Source organism: Callorhinus ursinus, unplaced genomic scaffold (assembly GCF_003265705.2).
Source record: "Callorhinus ursinus isolate GAN/ISIS: 27379988/994484 unplaced genomic scaffold, GSC_fseal_2.0 scaffold3, whole genome shotgun sequence".
In the NCBI taxonomy this organism is placed as follows: Eukaryota; Metazoa; Chordata; class Mammalia; order Carnivora; family Otariidae; genus Callorhinus; species Callorhinus ursinus.
The window spans coordinates 53,447,869-53,466,661 of NW_027397065.1; the positions used below are offsets into that span (position 1 = coordinate 53,447,869).

General features: G+C 42.4%; 1 protein-coding gene and 1 long non-coding RNA gene across 5 annotated transcripts in view; one reads left to right on the plus strand and one right to left on the minus strand.

Annotated features, from left to right (window-relative positions):
• SNX18 (sorting nexin 18) overlaps nt 1-3,661 on the minus strand; it is an 81,301-nt gene extending 77,640 nt beyond the window's left edge. For all 4 annotated transcript variants that reach the window (XM_073890913.1, XM_073890915.1, XM_073890914.1 and 1 more), the window contains exon 1: nt 1,857-3,661. In XM_073890913.1, the coding sequence (XP_073747014.1) occupies nt 1,857-3,477 (1,621 nt within the window). In that variant the 5' untranslated portion in view covers nt 3,478-3,661. The remainder of the gene's footprint in view (nt 1-1,856) is intronic.
• Nucleotides 3,662-3,806: 145 nt separating this feature from the next.
• Nucleotides 3,807-18,793, plus strand: part of LOC141371447 (uncharacterized) — a 60,827-nt gene continuing 45,840 nt past the window's right edge. Inside the window, exon 1 of the long non-coding RNA XR_012376404.1 lies at nt 3,807-4,128. This is a non-coding gene — a long non-coding RNA (uncharacterized lncRNA). The remainder of the gene's footprint in view (nt 4,129-18,793) is intronic.

An 18,793-nucleotide genomic window follows, 5' to 3' on the forward strand; every position in this document is an offset into this window, starting at 1 on the left:
AAACTCAAAATCGACCTTAGAACAAACACCATACCTTTTCTAATAAATAGTTCCAATGGCAGGACACTTGACAAAGCTGTGTGTGGTCTAGTGACAGTAAAGTCAGTGAATGAACTGATGCAACCCTGTAGTAGCCAGTCACTGGTCTCTCTCTGCCTGCAGATGTCTGTACTTGTCTCCACCCTTTCAACTTTTACCAACCATTTGCATAAACTCACAAAATCCGTAAAAAGGCAGCATGGTTCCAGGTTGATATAACACAACGGCATTTAAATATAAGGTCCTGCATTAAAAGCTCAAAGAGTCAGTCCCACTGGCACCAGCCAAAAAGTCAAGGAGTCACGGCAATTTACACACAAAAAGACATGAGGAATGTAGATGCGGGTTCAGTATGGTTGCTCAAACAGCTATTGAATCTCAGGCTGCATTTACAAAATGTGAATTGCCAAGAAAGTTACTATTTTCTACCAAAATTAGTACTGCAGATGCTTCAGGATACTGCATTTTAGCAGGGCCAACACCACATTCAAGGCTTTGGAAGGAGCCCCCCTTTGGGGAGTAAGAAGACTAGTCACACACTTGAAAGGGGGAGGAAAGCAGCAGAGGGAAGGGAAGGAAGCAAGACTGCTATCTCCCAAAGTGTAAAGGGCTCACGTGTGGACGAGGAATAGACTTACTGTGTGTGGTTCCAGGGAAGAGAACAAAGGAGAGAGGCAAATTTTAGTTCAGTGCAAGGAAAACTATGTCAGAAGTTCAGGGTTGTTCATAATTGCACTGGCCCACCTAGAAAGGCAGTGAGCACCTCCTTATTGAAGGCCAAACCTCATGACTCAAAGAGGTTTCCACCATCACAGAGGTTAGATTAGGTAACTCCCCCCCCCCCCCCCCCACTGAACAGGAGACATTCACAGGCAAGACCACCTCCCTAAAGTCCAACGCCTCCCCATCCTCTCACTCCAGGCTTTACTGCTCTAATTTATTTTCTAAGAAAAAAAAATCTGCAAATTTTAGTGCTTTAACAAAAGGGACACTAACAACTAATAATGAAACAAGCTGACAGTTGGGCAGCTAACTACTGGAATACCAGAAGCACTGCCCTCAGACATAATACTCAGATTTTGTGCATTCTTTGTAGTTTCCCTACATCATTTTCCTAAATAATACTCTTTAAATTCAGTGGGTTAATAGACTCCAAACTCAAAATGACTGAGATTAAAGAGATTTTTCTTAAAACTTCTTGAAATTAGAGTGAGCCTTTTACCTCATTCTACAAAGGTTGAAAGCAAGAAGTCTATGCAGGACACTCTTAAATTGCCCTGGCTAGAACCTCAGAGAATTGATTCTAATTCCTCTACCAAACCAGGGATTGAGAGGTGTGGAAGGTAGAAGCGGACTTACCTTTACTTGCAGATATCCAACCTTTATTTGCAGATATCCGTCCTTCCCCATTATTTCCGTGCTTCCTTAAACCCATCACTAAGTGACCCTACAGTGTTCAAATAGATGCCTAACAGAGTTTGGGTCCTCTTCTAATTCTACCCTAGGCACAAGATTACAGATCCCAGAAGCTCATTACCCAACTATTCAAACTCTAAAATGATAGCACTGTCATAAGAAGTACTCTCAGAACTTTCTCTGAATAGTACCCACTCCCTGTCTGGAAATACTTTACGGAGGCAGCTACCGGCCCGCAATCCATCATACACTAGGAAAAACAGGCCAGCTGTCCACATCCCTGCTTGATTCCCAACCTCTCGGGCACTAGTCTGAAACAGATTATGGTATTTCTGTCCAAATCATCCCTTTCTGCCTCAACAACATATTCCGGACCATGTGCTGTAATGGCCAGGCTTTACCTTTCTGAACGTGAATGATGTCGGGGAAGTTGGCCAGGTGCCCCTGATACAGCGCTAACAGGTCCATGACGGGGTCCAGGTCCTGCCTGGGCTGCTCGGCAAAGAGCTCGCCAATGGCGTCGTAGGCATCTCCGGTGAAGGCGATGGCCTGGTTCAGGCCGGCCGAGAAGGCCTGCTGGTCCAGCTCAAAGGCCTGGCTGAGGCCGCGGAAGGACTGGCCCACCTTCTGATACTCCTTCTTGAAGCCCGTCACCTGCTTGCGCGCGAACTCATTGGCCGTGTGGTTGAGCTGCAGCGCGCTGTCGTCCATCTTCTTGGTGAAGCACTTGAAGCCATCGATCTTGCTCTCCACCTCCTGCAGGTCGAGGGCGGCGGCGGGGGGTGTGCTCAGGGTCAGGAAGAAGTTGGCGCCCACCATCTCATCTTTCTCGGCCTTCCTCTTGCCCTGTTTCCAGGCCTTCTCGTCCGTGCTGCTGGGGCAGGTCAGGAAGTGCTGGAAGACGTCGCACTGCGCCAGCACCGGGTGGCTGGCCATGTGGTTCATCCACCAGATCAGGCCCTTCCTGCGTTTGGAGATGAAGTCCTCCTCGAAGCGGCCAGTGGCCTGTTTCTCGGGCAGGTGGGGCACCGAGATGACGGGGAACTTCTCGGCCAGGCGCGCGTACAGCCAGTCGAAGTGCTTGTAGCGCCGGTGTACCGGCACCTGCGTGTGCGTGGGGACCAGCTTGTAGGAGATATAGCTCTTCATGCCCTTGAACTTGGTCTGTTTGGTGGGATCGTCGATGGTGCACTGGAAGGGGTAAGGGTTCTCCTGCCATTCGGGGCCATAGGGCCCCAGCACCACGCACAGCTTGTCCCCATCCTTCACGAAGCCAGACGCTTCACCCAGCACGAAGGCCTCGCCGCCCGATTTGACGAAGGTGGAGAAGCGGTTGAGGTTGCGGCTTACGGTGGCCGAGCTCTTGGCCCCCGACGGGTGGTGCTGCGCGGGCGCCGAGCCGCCGCGGGAGCCCAGCGACAGGTCGGAGCGCGTGGACAGACGGTAGCGGCCGGCCGCGCCGCCCGCGGACGATGAGCCGTCGAGGTCCGGGTACGCGCCGCTGCCCAGCGCGCCCGGCTCATCGGCCACCGTGGAGCTGTCGTCCCACTCGTCGTCCCAGTCATCGTCGCTGCCCTGGCTGGCCTGGTAGCCGCCGCCGTAGAGCTGCTGAGGCGAGGGCTGCAGGGCGCCTCCGCCGTACGGGAAGCCCGCGGCCGGCGGCTGGAAGGTGCTCGGCGGAGGCGCCTGCTGCGGTTGCAGCAAGGGCTGGAAGGCGTCGGGCGGCGGCTTGAAGGAGGCAGGCGGCGCGGCGGGAAGGGGCTCGAAGCCGCCAGGCGGGACATTGGCGTAGCGAGCCGGGGCTCCCGGGCCGCAATCGCCCGCCGGGCCGGACTCGGGGGCGCGAATCACCTGCACGTACGAGGCCGGGAAGAGGCCACGGTCGCCGCGGCTGTTGACCCCTTCGAGCCAGCCCTCGATGTCCTGTTCGCTGCACAGGCTCAGCACCTCGTGCTCCCGCAGCGAGATCTCGCCCGGGTTCTCCGACCTAAAGTCGTACAGCGCCCGGGCGCGTAGCGCCATGGTCCCGGCTCCCCGGCGGGCGGTCCCCGACTCCCTATGCCGCGAGCCCGGGGCCCGCCCGAGGGGTCCGCGGTGTCGCCCGCGCCCCGGCTCGCAGAAGGAGCCCACAAGACAGCGCGCAGCCCCGCGCCCCGGCCCGCCGGTCGCGCCCTCCGCGCCGCTCGGCTCGCAGCGCCGACTGCCGCGCTGGGCCGCCGCCGCCGCCGCCGGCCGGGGGCGGGACCCGCGGCCTCCCACGTCCCCAGCTGCGCTAATCCACGGCCGAGAGCCGCGCGCCAGGCGAGAGCAAGCGATGACCGAGCCGCCCGCACCCGCCGGCGGGGCCCACTCCGCGGCCGCCACTGCCCCCTCCAGGCCGGCGCCGCGCCGTCAGGCGCCGAGTGAAGGTTTCCACTCAGAAGTGAATTGTGTGAGAATTGGTTAGGCTCTTAGGTTAAAAAACGTATCCTAGAAAGTAAATTAACATTCGCATTCCTGACAAACGTTCTACTAACCACACCTCTAATAAAGGATTTTCAGTGACTATTAGCGACAGCACCAAGAAGAAAAACAAGATGCGTATGCCGGGCGCTGTCCGCTCCCTCTCATCTTCCACCCGCTGGAACCTTCTGGCAAGAAGGGGAGGAGGATGACTCGAGCCAAGTAAGGAAGGTGTGTGTTTGACAAGTTAAGAGGCTAAGGGTGGTAGAGAGGGTGGGAAGAGAGGCGTCGGTGTAGGGAGGATTACAGTAAAATAAGTGGGCACGGAGAGGGGCATTTTGCATGTGTCCCTTCTCCTCCCCGAGGCACAGGTAGTGCAGTGGATGGGAGAGAGCTCACGCTTCGGAGTCAGGCTGCTGGGTTGGAATCTGCTTTCTGACACCACCTAGCTTATGACCTTGAGCAAATCACTTACTGTACCTCCCTTCTAGGGTTGTTGTGGGGTTTCGATAATCATGTAGTCCCTACTTTACAGATGAAGAAAATGAAACAGAGAGATTAATAGATGGCAAGTACTCTACATGGGGAGTACAGTTCAGGTGTTTGCTGCCGCTGTTGCCAATGTTACTGTTATTTGGGGAAGCAAAAATCCTGTCCTCCTACCTAAAGAGAATAGGGATCCTAAAATCACAGTGTCAGGGCATGTGCACCAGAAAGGACCGCCGTGTTCACACCGCGACTCCTAATCTGAGATCAGTGACCATCTCTCTCCATTCATCTTTGTCTCACTCAAATTATATTATCTTTAAGATAAGTAGATTTAAAAAAAAGTAACTTCCTGAAATATTCATCAACTCCAATCTCCAAAGTTGCCTTGTTTCACATCTTTTCTTACAGTGTGTAATTTGCCCCAAGCTTTTTCTTCTCATAATTATTAAGTTTAGCCTAATTATTCCTTTGAAGACACCTCTAATTGGGATTCACAATTCATATGTCATTAATTTCAGCCTGTCCTCTGACCCTTTTCAAGCAAATCTGGGAAATAGGCCAGAAGAGTTTACAATTATTCTAAGGAAGGGCTGTGGTATTCTGAGCGTCTTGCACAAAACCACCAACCTAGTATACCAGAATTACTCCCACAGTGTTTATCCCTAATGCAAAAACCTTAATTCAATTCTGTAAGCAAATTCTGAATTACAACATTTTTAGCTGAAAATTCTGGGTTAGGATCCTTCTTACGGTAAGCAACAGAGGTCACTGAATTTCAGTGTCAACAATTTATGTGGTCAGAAACATGAAGTCAACATTTATGAAACATCTTAGAATACAATTGATTTTACTTATTAACTATGAAAAGATAACCTAGAATATTTAGGATAAATACATTGAATTTCACCCTTACTATTCATCTGGTAGTTACTTTTTTAGGTTAAAGAGTTAACTAAAGTAACATGAAACTTGCAGTGCTTCAGGTTTTAAAACAGAGAGACTAAAAATCTATTTCAGATATGGAAATTCCAGGAATCTGAGGTGATGGCTTTTACAGACAGGTTGGGCTGCTCCTTAGAAACAGTGGTTCAGGAACTACTGGACGTCAGAGGTTGTTTGCAGTACCAATGGACATGCAGGTTTTCAGTTTGTAGGAGTCCGGTGGGAGGCCAGGCATCAGGCTTGGTGAAGGACAGAGTCCAGCTATACATGGTGCCTGGCTGTATGGCACCTGAGTGGCTGGAAATGCCCCTTAGGGACTTGGATATTTTTTATAATGTGCTCAAGTATTACAAATTGGTAACTGTTCACTCAGGGACATAGATAAACACATTTTTAAAAGATTTCTCTAGAAAACAGCATATTCATAATGTATGCAATCGTTGTTATAACCACCAACTATTTCTATTTCATTATGTGTTTATAAAAACACATCATTAGGGGACACTAAATGCTCTAAACACCCATATTTTCTCACTTCTTCCTTTGGCCTGAGACGCCTTATGTGGCCTGGCCCTTAACTCTCTTTCCATTCCTTTCTCCCACTAGAGTGAAACCACAGTGGTTTCTTTGCTATTTCTGGAACAAGCCAAGCACATTTGTGCCTCAGATTTTTTTAATAGACTTTATTTTTTAGAACAGTTTTAGGTTCATAGCAAAATTGAGCAGAAGAAATAGATTTTCCATATACCCATTCTTCATGCATGTGAGTAGCCCCCTCCCCACTATCAACATCTCTAGTCAGAGTGGTGCATTGGTTACCATTGATAAACCCACATTGGCACATAGTTATTGCTCAAAGTCCATAGTTGACATGAGGATTCACTCTTGGTGTTGTACCTTCTATGGATTTGGACAAATGTATAATGACATGTATCTGCATCTATCGTTGTAGTATCATACAGATTAGTTTCACTGCCCTAAAAATCCTCTGTGCTCTGCCTATTCATCCCTTCTTCCCTCGTAACCCCTGGCAAACACTGATCTTTTCTACTGTCTCCATAGTTTTACCTCTTCCAGAGTGCCATATAGTTGGAATAATACGGTATGTAGCCTTTTTAGATTGGCTTCTTTCACTTAGTAATATGCATTTAAGCTTCCTCCATATTTTTTCATAGCTTGATAGCTCATTTCTTCTTAGCTCTAATAATATTCCATTGTCTGTATGTATCACAATTTATTTATTATTTGCCTAACTAAACTACATCTCAGTTGTTTCTAGATTTTGGCAATTAAGAATAAAGCTGCTATAAACATCCCTGTGCAGGTTTTTGTATGGATACAAGTTTTAAACTCCTTTGGGTAAATGCTAAGGAGTATGATTACTGGATTGTATGGTGAGGGTATGTTTAGTTTTGTAAGAAACTGCCAACTTCCAGGACGCCTGGGTGGCTCAGTCAGTTGAGCGTCTGCCTTTGGCTCAGGTCATGATCCTGGGATCGAGTCCCACACAGGGCTCCCCACTCAGCGGAGAGTCAGCTTCTCCCTCTGCCTGCCGCTCCCCCTGCTTGTGCTCTCTCTCTCTCTCTGACAAATAAATAAATAAAACAGAAAGAAAGAAAGAAAGAAAGAAAGAAGGAAGGAAGGAAGGAAGGAAGGAAGGAAGGAAGGAAGGAAGGAAGAAAGGAAGGAAGGAAGGAAGGAAGAAGGAAGGAAGGAAGGAAGGAAGGAAAAGAAAGAAAGAAAGAAAGAAAGAAAGAAAGAAAGAAAGAAAGAAAGAGAAACTGCCAACTTCCAAAATGAATCTACCACTTTGCATTACCACCAGCATGAATGAGAATTCCTGTTACTCCACATCCTTGTCAGCATTTGGTATTGTCAGTGTTCTAGATTTTGACCATTCTGATAAGTGTGTAGTGGTATCTCATTGTTGTTTTAACTTGCATTTCCCTGATGACATGATGTAGAACATTTTTTTCATGTGCTTATTTGCTATCCATATATCTTCTGCAGTGAGGTGGTCTGTTAAGATCTTTGGCCCATTTTTAAATAGGGTGGTTGCCTTATTGTTGAGTTTTAAGAATTTTTCTGTATATTGGAAATAAATCCTTTATCAGATGTGTATTTTGCAAATATTGCTCTCAGTCTGTGACTTGTCTTCTCATTCTCTTGGCATTGTCTTTCACAAAGCAGAAGTTTTTAATTTTAATGAAGTCCAGGTTATCAATTATTTCTTTCATGGATCATGCCTTGGAGTTATGTCTAAAAAGTCATTGCCATGCCCAAGGTCATCTAGATTTTCTCCTATGTTATCTTCTATGAGTTTTATAGTTTTGCATTTCATATTGAGGTCTCTGATCCATTTTGAGTTCATTTTTGTGGGAGGTGTAAAGTCTGTGTCTAGGTTATTTCTTTTTTGCATGTAGATGTCCAGCTGCTCTGGCACCATTTGTCAAAAAGACTATCTGTGCCTCTTTGTGTTGTCTTTGCTCCTTTGTCAAAGATCAGTTGACTGTATTTATGTAAATCTGTTTCTGGGCTCTCTATTCTGTCCCATTGATTTGTTTGTTCTTTCACCAGTGCCACACTGATTACTGTGGCCTTAGAGTAAGACTTACAAGTTGAGTAGTGTCAGTCCTCTTTGTTCTACTTCAGTATTGTCTTGGCTGTTCTGGGTCTTCTGCCTCTCTACATAAACTTTATAATCAATTTGTTGATATCTACAAAATAATGCTGAGATTCTTAAAGTTTTTAAAAAATATTTTATTTCTTTATTTGTCAGAGAGAGAGCACAAGCAGGGAGAGCGGCAGGTAGAGGGAGAAGCAGGCTCCCTGCTGAGCAAGGAGCCTGATGAGATGCCGGAATTAATCCCAGGACTCTGGGATCATGACCTGAGCCAAAGGCAGACACTTAACCGACTGAGCCCTTCAGGCGTCCCAGTGCTGGGATTTTGATTAGGATTACATTGAATCTACAGATCAAGTTGGAAAGAGCTGACATCTTGAGTATTCCTATCCAAGAACATGGAATATCCTCCTTTTACTTAGTTATTTAATTTCTTTCATCGGAGTTTTTATTTCTCCTCATATAGATCTTGTATGATTTTATACCTAAGTATTTCATTTTCACAAGGTGCTAAGGTGAGTGGGATCATGTTTTCAATTTCAATTCCACTTGTTCATTGCTAGTATGTGTAGAAAAACAATTGGTTTTTCCATATTAACTGTGATCCTGCAATCTTGCTATAATCACTTTTGAGCTCCAGGGGTGCGGAGAAGGGTTTAGTTGATTCTCATGGGATTTCTACATAGCCAATCATGTCATCTGCAAACAAAGACTGTTTTATTCCTCATCTGTATACCTTTTATTTGTGGTCTTCTTCATTGCATTAGCCAGAATTTCCAATATGATGTTGAAAAGCATTGGTGAGAGGGGCCTTCTTTGCCTTGTTCCTGATCTTGATGGGAATGCTTCAGGCTTCTTACCATTAAGTGCAATGTTAGGCATAAGGTCTTTTTGTAGATATTCTTCATCAAGTTGAAGATGTTCCCTTCTATTCTTAGTTTACTGAAAGTTTTTATCATGAATGGGTATTGGATTTTATCAAATGATTTTTCTGTTTCTATTGAAATGATCATACGATTTTTCTTCTTTGACCTATTGATATAATAGGTTATGTTAATTGATTTTCAAATGTTGACCTAGCCTGGCATGCCTCCGTGATCCCCCTTGGTCATAGTGTATAATTTGTTTTCTGCATTGTTGGATTTGATTTGATAATATTTTGTTGTATTTATGCTCATGAGAGATATTGAACTGTAGTTTTCTTGTGACATCTGTTTGTTTTGGGTATTAGAGTGATGCTGGCCTCATAGAATGAATTAGGAAGTATTTCCTCTGCTTCTATCGTCTGAAAGAGATTGTAGGGAATTTGTATAATTTCTTAAATGTTTGGTAGAATTCACCAGTGAACCCACCTGGGTCCAGCACTTTTTGTTTTTAAAGGTTACTCATTATTGATTCAATTTCTTTAATAGATATAGGTCTATTCAGTTGTCTTTCTTCTTGTGTAAATTTTGGCACTTTGTGTCTTTTAAAGAATTGGTCCATTTCAAGTAGGCATAAAGTTGTTCATAGTATTCATTATCTTTTAATTTCCATGGGATCTGTAGTTATATTTTCTCTTTAATTTCTGATAGTAGTAATTTGTGTTCTCTCTTTCTTAGCCTAGCTAGAGGCTTATCGATGTTTTCAAAGAATCAGCTTTCAATTTCATTGATTCTGTTGATTTTCTGTTTTCAATTTCATTGATTTGTGCTCTATTTTTTATTATTTCTATTCTTCTGCTTACTTTGTATTTAACTTGCTCTTCTGTTTTAGTTTCTGAAAGTGGAAGTTTTGATAACTGAGTTTAGATTTTTCTGCTTTGCTAATATACGCATTCACAGCTATACATTTCCCTTTGACCACTGTTCTCACTGCATCCCATCTCTCACATTCTGGTATGTTGTCTTTTCATTTTCATGTAGTCAAAAATATTTCTTTTAATTTCTCTTGAGATTTCTTCTTTGATCCATGTGTTATTTAGGAGTATGTTGTTTAACCTCCATGTATTTGGGGATTTTCCAGCTACTTTTCTGTTATTGATTTTTAGTTTAGTTCCATTGTAATCTGAGAGCAGACATTATGTGATATCTATTCTTTTAAACTTGTTAAGGGGTGTTTTATGGCCCAGGGTATGGTCAATTTTGGTGAATGTTTTATGTGAGCTTGAGAAAAATGTTTATTCTACTGTTGTTGGATAAAGTAGTCTATACATGTCCATTACATACAGTTAATTGAGAGTGTTACTGAGTTCAACTATGTTCTTACTGATTTTCTGCTTGCTGGATCTGTCCATTTCTTTTTTTTTTTTGAGATTTTATTTATTTATTTGAGAGAGAGAGAGAGAGAGAAAGAGAGCACAAGTGGGGGTAGGGGCAGAGGGAGAAGCCAACTCCCCACTGAGCAGAGAGCTCCATGCGGGGCTCAATCCTGGACTCCAGGATCATGACCTGAGCAGAAGGCAGACGCTCAACCAACTGAGCCACCCAGGCGCCCCTGGATCTGTCCATTTCTTATAGAGAGGTGTTGAAATATCCAACTATAATAGTAGATTCATCTGTTTCTCTTTAAAGTCCTGTCAGTTTTTGCTTCCTGTATTTTGCCACTGTGTTGTTTGTGCATACATGTTACAGATTATGTCTTCTTGGAGAATTGACCTCTTTATCATTATGTAATGCTCTTCTCTAACCCTGATAACTTTCCTTATTCTGAAATCTACTCTGTCTGAAATTAATATAGCTACTCCTGCTTTCTTCTGATTAGTGTTAGTATGGTATATCTCTCTTCATCCATTTACTTTTAATCTATATGTCTTTATATTTCAAGTGGATTTTTTTATAGACAACATATAATTGGGTCTTGTTTTTCGATCCATTCTGACAGTCTCTTTTAATGATACATTTAGACCGTTGAAATTCAAAGTGATTATTGATTGAATTGGGTTAATATCCATCATATTTGCTACTGCTTTCAATTTGTTGCCCTTGTTCTTTTTTATTCTACTCTTTTTCTACCATTTGTGGTTTTAATTGAGCATTTAATGATTCCATTTTTTCTCCTTTCTTACATATCAGTTATACTTCTTTTTTAGTAGTTACCCTAGAGTTTGCAATATGCATTTACAACTAATTCCAAGTCTGCTTTCAAATAACACTACACAGCTTCATGGGTAGTGTGAGTACCGTATAACAAAATAATACTAATTCCCTCCTGTCCCCTGTATTATTGATATTATCCATTTCATGTATATATAAGCATACATAAGTGTGTGTGTAAATGCATATGTAGATAAACATACATAGTCAAATAAAGCATTGATATTATTATTTTGAACAGTTATCTGTTAGATCAATTAAGAAAAATAAGAGATTTTATTTTACCTTTACTTCTTCCTTCTCTAATATTCTTCCTTTCTTTATGTAGATCTGAGTTTCTAATATATACCATATTCCTTCTCCCTGAAGAACTTTTAACATTTCTTGCAAAGCAAGTCTCCTGACAATAAATTCTTCCTATTTTTGTTTGTCTGAGAAAGTCTTAATTTCTAAGGTTATGGAATTCTAAATATTTGACTCCACTCTCTTCTTGCTTGCATGGTTTCTGAGGAGAAGTATGATGTAATTCTTATTTTTGCTCTTCTGTAGTAAGATATTTTTCCTTTGGTTTCTTTCAGGATTTTTTCTTACTCTTTCATTTTCTGTAGTTTAAAATGATGTGCTTAGGTGTAGGGTTTTTTTTTGGTATTTATCCTGCTTGGTGTTCTTTAAACATCCTGGATCTATGGTTTGGTGTCTGACATTAATTTGAAAATATTCTCACTTATTATTGTTTCAAATAATTCTTTTCTTTCTATTCTCCTGGTATTCCCATTACATGTATGTTACATCTTTTGTAGTTGTTCTTTGTGTCTTTTAAAGAATTGGTCCATTTCAAGTAGGTTATCACATTTGTAGGCATAAAGTTGTTCATAGTACTCATTATCTTTTAATTTCCATGGGATCTGTAGTTATATTTTCTCTTTAATTTCTGATATTCTATTCTGGTTATCTTTTTTTTTTTTTAGTCTTTTTTTCTCTTTGCTTTTCAGTTTTTGAGATATCCTTGGTTATTCAGTTTTTCAGTCTATTGAGATATCCTCAAGCTTAGAGATTCTTTCCTCAGTCATGTCCATCTACTACAAGTCCATCAAAACATGCTTCATTTCTTTAACAGTGTTTTGTTTGTTTGTTTTATCTCTAGCATTTCTTTTTAGGTCTTTCTTAGAATTTCCACCTCTCTGTTTACATTGCCCATGTTGTCTACTTTATTCACTAGAGCCCCAAGCATATTAATCACAGTTGTTTTAAATTCCTGATCTAATAATTCCAACATCCTTGACATATGTGAATCTGGTTGTGATACTTGTTCTGTCTCTTCCAACTGTTTTTTTTTTTTTTTTTTGGTTTTTTGTTTGGTTGTTTTGTTGGGTTTTTTGTTTGTTTTTGTTTTTTTTTTGCCTTTTAGTATGCTTTGTAATATTTTCTTCATAGTCAGGCATGTTATGCTGGGTAAAAGGAATTTTTGTAAATAGGCCTTTTGTTACATATGGTAAGGTATAATGGGGAAGGGAAGCGTTTTATCATGATGATTAGGCTGCAGTCTTTTAGTGAGCCTCTGCTTCTGGACTGTGAACTTCACATGCGCTTCTCAGTTTTTTCCCTTCCCGTAGGGGGACATGATGGCTAGAGTGGGCTGGAGTTGAGTATTCCCTTTCCTCCAGGGCAGTTGGTCCCTAATAAAATCCTAGCGTGTTAGGCTCAGATTAAATAGTTTCTCCTGAGGTCAGACCTTGTTAAAAGAACAGAATGCTCTAGCATATTTAAAAATGGTTTCTTTGCCCCTTCCCCTGCCAGAAGCACTAGAGGCTTTTTCTCCAGTATTCACTGTGAAGAGGTAGAGATCCAGGGGTAAAACTCACAAAAGTGTGGGGATGCTCTAATTACTGGGTCTCCCAGGGGTTTTTACCTCTGGGTTGTCCACACTGATCCTCCAGCAACTCACCAATTACAGTTCAGGTTTTCCTACCCTAGCACTATTTCCTATAGAGGTTTCTGCTCTGGTAAGTTGTGATTCTCTATATTCATCTGTCAGTCTTTCCACTGTGGATATAGTGGTTTGCCCTGTGACCTCACTTCTCTTATGGATCTAAGAAGATTTTATTTTTTCAGTTTATTCATTTCTTTACCTCTCCTTAGAATGGAGTAGCAACTTCCAAGCTTCTTACATGTCAGACCAGAAACCACAACTTGCCTCAGGTTTTGTCTTTGCTGGGTTTTTTTGCTTGTTTGTTTTGTTTTGTTGTTTTCTGTCTAGAATCCTCTTTCCCCCTGAGATCCACCATGCTGCATTTCATTCACAATCACTATGGCTCCTCTATCCCTCCTTTCTTTTTCTGCCTTGGAGAACCCAGAAGTAAGATGGGGAGGGCCCGGGTCCCTGAGTCACCAACCCCAATCAGACTTTATGAGTAGAGAAACCTTTGTTGGTTAAGCCACTGAGACTGCATGATTTGTTTATTGATGCAGCTGGCTTTAATTATCTTAAGTAATACTCTCTTCCTCCCTTGCACCTACCCCCACCATCATCTAGTGCTTCTTTCTGTAGCACTGATTACCTACCATAAACACATGTATATATTAATTGTCTCCTTTGTTAGAATGCAGACATTTTCAGAGCAGGAACTTTGTCCCAGGCACTGAGGATAAACAATGAACAAAACAGACATGGTAGGCAACTAACAAGTATTTGTTCAATGAATTTCCTTCCCGGAGTCAGCTTTTCTCAGCAACTCTTTTGGTGTTTGGGTGTTTTTGCCTCGGCCCCTCTGTTGCCAGCTGTAACTAAATGCTTCTAGGGACAATTAAACGACACTTCTGTTCAAATCAGCAACCTTAAAGCTAACTCAACAACCCAGAACAGTACTCCAGATTTCCTGAGATTGCTGAAAATTCGCCATTGGTTGATTTATATTTGTATTTGGCTGTTTGTATGGTATTATAAATTACACTATATTTACTTGAAAGTTCTTTGTAAAATATACCAAACATTACACAAATATATACATAGGATTTCGTAAGAACTCTCACTTCTTAAAATCTTATTTCCTGATGTACTTTCACCACAGCTCTTCCATGGACAGAGTAGATATTATCTCAACTGTCACAGAGCAGGAAACCCAACTGCAGAGGGGTCTCTGCTGAGGTCACATGGCTGGGGAGTAGGCCAGGGGCTACTTAGCTGTCCTGAGGACTTTCATTGTCTGTGTCATAGATCTGCCCCCCTCCTGCCTCCATAGAACCACTGTTATTGGAGAGTAATGACCACTTGCTAGAACCTTCATACGTGAGAATTAATAGAAGGCCTGGATTCAAAGGAAACGCTAGGTCTGGAAGGAAGGCTACTTACTGCATACCTCTATGTCTACTTGGTTTCACCAGAAGTATAAGCTCCATGAGGGCATGTATCTTATCTGCTTTGTTCACTACTGTATGCCCCGCATATTAAATCAAAGAAATATTTGTCAAATGAATGAACAAATGAAACTTTTTGAACCTTAGTTTCTTAGTCTGAAAAATGGAAATAAAAAACTCACTTCATGGAGTCATGACAGGACTTAATGACATAAATTTATATAGTGTTCAGAAGTTCACACAATGCTCAGGGTGTAGAATTAATTTTAATATAATTTAAAATATAGTTCAATTATTAGTTAAAATTAATTTCTCAAATTTTGTAATTCATTCTTGAGGTGAGTAGAGAGCTCATTGACTTGGACATATTTTCATATTTGGATTTTATGATGTTCATGTCTGCAGTGCTATGAATAGCTGAGAATATACCACAAGTCTCTAAAAAATTATCCACTACTATTAAAGAAATCCCTCATTTTTCAATACTGGACCTCTTTCACACACAGCTCATTCCTACTCCAAAATCAAACTGAGGACTGATCCAATATTCATTATCTGGTAGCCCCTTTTATAAATTTTCCTCTTTCCTCAAATGTGTTTCCTAAATTAACTCATCTAGTGGCTGATGAGTGTGTTCTTGTAGATACTTTTCTGTCCCCTTTTTGACTTGTGACATGTTTTTCTTCCCATCATCAATATATATACAATTTCATAGTTTATAAGTCAGCATTCCTTAGTGTTTTATACCAAAAGTCACAAATTGCCAAGCCACAGCCTGAATCTGGCCTAATGTTTACTTTGACTAGCATTTAAAATGTAGGAGACTTCTCATTCATTAAAAAATAGGGACTTTTGACTTCTTCTGGAAAAAAAAAAAATCAGAAGATCTGGCTACACTGGGCCAGCACTTCTGCATAGCAATTGTTAGCTTGTCCCCTTTAAACAGGGCTGTTATTGCTAGTTCATCACAGTCCCCATTACTCTTTAGTGTCTTATACCCAAGACTGGCTTCCCTCTCAGCCCCTATAGACCTAGGAGAGTTTGTCCCTCACACATCTTCCAGGGTGAAAACAATCTCCCCATTGGCATCACCACAGATAGTTCAAATCTCTCTCTGCCACAGCTCTCTTCTGAGCTCCACACTCATTTCCATATATGTTCTGGACATTTTCCGCAGAATATCTGCCAGTCTGTCCTTCCCTCTTTGCTTGCTTCCTCCCATCAAGCAAATAGACACCAGGATGTAGATACCTGCTTTATCCCTTATGGAGCTGGTGGGTGAAATTGGCATGCATGGAAACCATATGCTATGTGATATGATTAGGGTGTGTGTAGTAAATTATGGAACTTAGCAGACCAGGGAGGGAGGTGAGGTAGTAGTCAGGGAAGGCTTTCTGAAGCAAATCAAAGCTAATTCGATTAACTCAGGCGAAAGTAGGATGGGAAAAGTGTAGAGGATGACATTTTTTTCCCAGGAGGTTTGATAGAAGCCAGAAACATTAAGGGCCCATTCTGCCTCCTTCATTTATTGTACCAATATTTGAGTGTCTGCTATGTGCGGGCCACCCACAGGGCTAGTGGTAACCAAGACTGAAATGGTCCCGTGGAACTTGGAATCGAGAGGAGCCTGGGAAACCAAGTAGATGGAGGGTCATTTGCTGAGATGAGGCATCCATGAGAGTCCAGGGAGGTGAGTGCAGTTTTGGATATTGAGTTTGAGGTGCCTGCACCCTGTTGGAAATGCCCAGGAGGCAGTTGCCCAAAAGTCTGGAACCTAGAGAGAGATGGAGGCAGACATGGAGTTAGAAGTTAGTCCATAGGTGATAATTGAGGAGCTGTGAAATAGGAAATTACCAGAATGAAAGAGCATACACACGAGATAGGAACTGCAGACCGATGACCCACAGCCTCCTTCAGTCACTCCTTTTCCTCTGCATAGGTAAGAAGAAATGTAGGAGGGTGATGTCTGGGAAAATAAGAGAAAAAATTTCAGGGAAGAAGGGGAAAGTCATATCAGAAAACAATGAAGAACATCCATTTGGATTTAGCCAAAGAGGTCATTCAACAGATCCACAGTGTCCCAACCCTGCTGGCTAACCCCAGATCTGCTGCCGCTTGGGTTTTTTCCTCTGATGTTGTCAGCATGCAGAGATGCTCGTACGGGGGGAACTTCAGTTACCACTGACTCCTACTGCTCCTTCATCTCCCACCTATACCCTGAAGGTAGCCCCTCTTCACCCAGTCCACTGCATTTCTTACTGTAATGAACTGTTGCAAATGCCCCCTGAAATGCTGGTATTACTTACTTCTCTCTTCAGCCATACTAGGTCATCCACCATTTCCTCAACAGGCTCTATGGGTGTTGAGACTTGGGACTTTCACCTAGGTTCTTTCCTCTCCCTGGAGTACCCACCTTTCTTCATGTGCTTGGCAAAATCATTAGTCATCCTTCAAAATCCCATTCTTCTTCCCCCAAGAAGCTTCTGGCAGAATAACTTACTTCTTCCCTTGAGTTCTCAAAGCATTCTGTTCATACCTGTTTCGTGGTGTCTATACCAGTGTGTTACAGATGCATTACCAGCCTACCTATCTGCCCCCTTTACATGGATTTCAGGATGAACACTCCAAGAGTTTGAGGTGATAGTTTTCATAGACTGTCATTATCCTGGGTTTATATCTCTATTCTCTGTGGTTGTCCTAATGGCAGGAATACAGGAGTTACTCGACTATTTCACGTTGGAAGTAATCAGATGTATAGTAGCTATAGGAAATGTAGGCGTATTATAAATGTGGACATTAGTCAACTTTGGGAAAAAAATTGAGGGAGATGTTTTGGGATAAACACGGTGAGTTTTAGTTCCTAGATGCAGAAGTGGAAAGAATCTTCTGTTTTCGTCCTTTAGCTCAAAAAAGAAAAATGTCATTTTTAAAGTTAAAATGTAGGAGATTAGGAAGGGGGTGGGGGGAGCATCCTGTTACTCCAAGCAAAGAACCTGGTACTCTGAGAGAACCCTTACTTCCCTTATTGCTGATAATGTTGGCTCTCTCTGGAGCAGCTGTGTCTGTTGTTCTCTGATTAATTCTAGTGGGATATTTATCTCATTAACCTACCAGGAGTCCATTCATTCACCTTGCCTGGAGGTCAGAAATTACAGGAGAATCTAAAATTCAGAGAAGTAAATCAACAAGCAAACCTGAATAATAAACAACCAAACAAAACCTAAGTGAAATTTTACTAAAGATTGATTTTGCAATATATTGACGACACCGATCAAAACATACTAATGTCTAAGACAAGGAAATGACTTGGAAGAGAAATAATATGTACATAATAGAACATTTATTACACTAAGAACTTAACATAGCATTGTAGGAGAGTATTGCTATTTACAAATTAGATTTTGTAAGGGTAACACCATGTGCTAATCAGGCCATCTAACCTACATGGGCTGGGGACAGAGCAGACGTATTATTTAAACATGAGAGATGGATGCTTCAATATGAGATATAAATAACATTTTAAGTAAGAAGGCATCAATTCAAATGCCTGCATGGGGCAGGCAAGTCACGTGAACAGTCCTGGTGGAGGGGTCCAGAGGGGTAGGGAGTTGGGCAGGGGACAGGGCAGATATGGGCCCTATATTGCCACATGGCTTGATTTTTCTAAGAAGCCAGTAATTTTCACTTGCATATCAAAGTGTCCTGATTTTTAAAACATTATGTGAGTCAAATGACATGTCTCTGAAGACATTTGCTCTACTGGCTTCCAGTTTGCAACACTCGTTTTGAAAGTCCAGGTTACTTCTTACCTGCCTTAATCCTTGCTGGAGAAAACATCTGAGCCCTTCGAGGTGATGCTATGTAGCACGAACTGTGTTTCTCCTGGAAATGCTTTAAGAGGTTCAAGGAGGTCAGGCCACAAGCACAACAGACATCTGGAGGAGAATCGCCCATTTCCAATCAAGGTACTAGAATTGATTTTCTCCAGAGCAGCTGTGGACAGCTTTAAAGAAAACCTCTGCTCCCTTTAAGATGACAAATGTCATTCAAATGTCTCCTGTCATAACAGGAAAAGGCAGGCTGCTTGGGATTAAACATTTTCCCCGTCCCATCTATGCATATTGGCGCAACGGATAGAACATGTTTATAAAAATCAGAGGAGGAGGGAGGAGTAGTGGAATGGGTCAGATGACTTTTCAGTGGCAGAGACAGCACTGACATCAACAAATTTGCTTCAAGATCTACAGAGCCGCTGAATGCCATCATGACAGTTTTCTAAACTGACTCAGAAATATACCTAGACAGGGCACGAGGGTGGCTCAGTCAATAAACATCTGCCTTTGGTTCCGGTCATGATCTCAAGGTCCCAGGATGGAGCCCCACATCGGGCTCCCTGCTCAGTGGGAAGCCTGCT